Source organism: Triticum urartu, chromosome 3, assembly GCF_003073215.2.
Source record: "Triticum urartu cultivar G1812 chromosome 3, Tu2.1, whole genome shotgun sequence".
Taxonomy (NCBI): domain Eukaryota; kingdom Viridiplantae; phylum Streptophyta; class Magnoliopsida; order Poales; family Poaceae; genus Triticum; species Triticum urartu.
In genome coordinates this window covers 82,324,614-82,327,933 of record NC_053024.1, presented here as the reverse complement: position 1 = coordinate 82,327,933, position 3,320 = coordinate 82,324,614, and the positions used below count along the sequence as shown (strand labels likewise).

At 58.6% G+C, this 3,320-nt stretch overlaps 1 protein-coding gene across 1 annotated transcript; it reads right to left on the bottom strand.

The window, feature by feature from the left end:
- Positions 1-311: 311 nt before the first annotated feature.
- On the bottom strand, positions 312-2,742 carry LOC125543002 (FCS-Like Zinc finger 10). The gene is made up of 3 exons (XM_048706248.1): positions 2,400-2,742; positions 1,311-2,232; positions 312-1,032 (listed from the first exon to the last, which is right to left on the bottom strand). The coding sequence occupies exons 2-3, from the start codon at positions 2,213-2,215 to the stop codon at positions 876-878; spliced, it is 1,062 nt and encodes a 353-aa protein (XP_048562205.1). The 5' UTR covers positions 2,216-2,232; positions 2,400-2,742; the 3' UTR covers positions 312-875.
- Between the last annotated feature and the right edge of the window lie 578 nt (positions 2,743-3,320).

Sequence of the window (3,320 nt, the reverse complement as noted above, 5' to 3'; positions counted from 1 at the left end):
GGTGGTCTGGCTTGATCAGTGGAGTTGATCACTTGACTGGAGGCAGGCATGAGTTACTCAAAGACTGCAGTGGGAGGCATCTCGCAGCATTATTATCTAGGCCTGGCTAGGGCTAGGGTTTGGTAGGCCATGGAGGAAAAAGATGCCTTTAGTTCTGGTGAGTGGAGCAGGCAAATCAGGTCAGTTAAACACTCATCATCACCATCATGTCCCGTCCATCATCGTCGTCCTCAGCCATCATCATCATCAGTGCTGCTGCTGCTGCTGCTGCTCAAAGTAAAAGAAAAGAGGAATGGAGATGGAGATGGAGATGACCCAAAGCAAAGCAGCTCAATGTCATTATCTCTCACACACACGGTGGTGTAGTAGCAAATGTGCAGACATGGTCACTGCTGCCAGCAGGAGCAAACGAAAAAAGAAGAAGAAGAAGAAGAAGAAGAAAAGGATGGGTGGCTCTGGCCTGCATGCACGCAGGCAGCCTTAAGATCAAAACTACAGGACCAAAGGCCAGCAGGCAGGCCACCTCTTTTTTTTCATCTCGTTCCTAAAGGGAAAAAAACTCAGATCCCTGCGAGTAAGTTTCCCAGGGCTGGTAAAAATGGCAGCAGCAGCTCAGCTGATCAGCTCGGCTGATCCAACCCCCACAAGTGACAATGACCCGCCAAGAACGCCGCTCCTTCTTCCTCGTCGACTCCTCTTCAGCTGCTGAATCAAAAACAGCAACGGCAATGTGCACGCACTGGTGATGGATCGATTGATCTGTGAACTGATCACCCCCATCCCCTGGTTGTAGCTAGCAAGGGGAAAAATTGAGTGCGTGCGTGCTTGTCGAGGCGAAGAAGACGGCGTCTCGGTCGGGCCATCGTCGCGGGGGGTCATGTCGCCACCATCATGCCGGCCATGAAGATGTCCTCGTGCAGGGACGAGCAGGAGGAGCGAGGGGAGCCTCCCGTGGCCATGCATTTCTCGGCTTCCTCTTCGATCATGATCTCCTGGTCCCGGCACTCGGCGCTGCAGAATGCCTTCTCCCCACTGCAATGTTGACGCACAACAAATCAGCTTGCTTAGTATGAATTTCTTTCTGAAGATGCTTAGAAAGAAAGAACAGTTGGTGTAATTCATTCAGTTCAAGTGGCACTTCATTTTCTTTGGATTGCCAAAGAAATGTTCCGAGTTTTCACAGGATTTGTTCCCCAAAAGAATATGGGATGCTCATAGGCGAACAAATGCCGCAATTATTGGTTGGATAGACTGTTCTTTCAGGTGTAATTATTGGAGTATCTTTCTTGAGACTGAAAGACTGGGCGTACCGGTAGATGTAAATGTCGTTCCCCTCCAGCTTCTTCGTGCAGGTGAAGCAGGAGCTCAGGAAGTCCTCGCCCGGGCCGGCGGCGGCCTCGGTGGCGCGCTTGACCACCAGGTAGGACTTGGCGGAAGCTCCGTCCTTGGGTTCCACGGCGGCCTCGTCGCTCTTCCCGACCGTCGTCTGGGGCTCCAGAATGCAGTCCCCGAAGATGTGGGTCGTCTTGGGGTTGGGGCCGCGGGCAATGATGCAGGTGTAGTCCTCCGACTGCTCCACCTCGCTCGCCGAGACGGACCCGACGAACCGCCGGGGGCCGCCGGCGATCGACGCCGGCAGGGACCCCGGCCCCGGGAGCTCGCCGAGGTGGAAGCAATGCCGCTTGGCGCCGGAGTGGGCGCCGTCCGGCCGCCCGGCCTCCGGACCAGACTTGAGATCCCCGTGGAAGAACCTGCTGCAGGGCACCGACATGCCGGCGGTGGCCGAGGCCGGGCAGGAGATGGTCTTGCCGCCGAGCTCCGGCTGCGAGTGGCCGCCCCCGCCGCAGCCCTTGGCGGTGGAGCCGGCGCAGCCGTGCGTCCTGAGGCGCAGGCGCGGGCTGAGCACGCAGGTCTTGGCGGCGGCGGCGTCGGCGCCGGCCGCGAGGGCGACGTCCACCACGAGGCCGAGCCCCACCGGCTCGGCGTCCCAGGTCCTCGGCGAGCGCGGCGAGCGGAGCAGCAGCGCCTTGGGGTCGAGCGGCGACGTCGGGCTCCGCTCCGACTCGTCCGGCGCGCGCTTGGCGGCCGCGAGCCCGATGAACAGCCTCGGCACGGCGAACAGCGCGCCCCCGCCGCCGCCGCCGCGGGGCCTGGCGTCTCCTCCGCTGCCTCCGGCGGAGCCCGGGCCCTGGTCGGACACCATCCTCCGCAGCATCGCCGGCCGCCCACCGCCTGAAACCGGGGGATTGTTTGAGATTCAAGAACACGAAAGAAGAAGATCACAAATCCGCAACACGTCCTCCTCGCATCGCGGCGTCACCCCCATCAACAAGAAAGAAAGAAACGACGGAAGCAGCCACCCCCACCGCCATCATCAGCACCAGCACCACCGCCCTCACCTTTCTCGTTTTCCTCTTCTGCTTCTGCCGCCTGCTCCCTGCTACTCCTGCTGCTAGGCACGTACTCTCTCCACCAGCAGGAATATCTCTCTCTCCGTCTCTCTCCGACGCACGCGCTCTGCAAAGAGGAATGGCCCGGCGAGAGAGACGAGGGAGGGGGAGTGATGAAGAGGGGGGGCGGAGGGAGGGGGAGAGAAAAGCAGGCGAGCTAGGGGACGGACGGAGGGGGGCACAGTCGCAGCCAAACCGCACTGTACTGCTCCTACTCCTCCCTCCCTCCCTACCACCACTCTATACTCCTACTCCTACTCTGCGTGCGTCACTTCCGCATGCATCAAAATCAGAGAGAGAGAGAGGGGTGGCGAGTGGTGGCTTGTGAAATGCAGCAACCAACGGGCGCCCGTTGGAGTTGGCGTCGCCATTCATGGGGGTGTCAGACAACGGAACGGGACGGGACGGACGCAGACGCAACAATTTTCACAGTGTACTGTGCTCGTCCTCCGTACGCGTACAAATACGCCCTGGCCCTACGTACGCATGCATACCCTTCCAGAGGACGATCGCTTCAATACTACTGCGCTAGGCCCGTCACTTCACCCCTGGCCGGGTGCCAAAAATGCACAGTGATTTGGTACACGGCGGTATTTCCAATTTACGTGGGTGGTGTAGGATCAACATCTTCTCATGCGTACGTACGTAGTACTGTATGTCTTCTCCGTGTGTTCCTTGTCTAGTCTAGAGGCGAAAGATGTAATGTTACGAAGCCTTGGATTCATTGCACCTAGGCCCGTTTTCTGAATTTTCTTTACGTATATTTGAGCTGATTGCCGTTCCAAACTTCCAATTCACCCGCTCCGTGCCAAATTCACTCGCTCGCTCGGGGGTTAGTGAGGACAGCAGGTTCGGGCGTTCGATGAACAT

Bases quoted from the DNA above. Each gene is read 5' to 3' on its own strand.
- LOC125543002 (XM_048706248.1), bottom strand. From the start codon at position 2,215: ATGCTGCGGAGGATGGTGTCCGACCAGGGCCCGGGCTCCGCCGGAGGC. The intron at 1,033-1,310 runs GTACGCCCAGTC...TCAACATTGCAG, and splicing joins AACGACATTTACATCTACCG to TGGGGAGAAGGCATTCTGCA.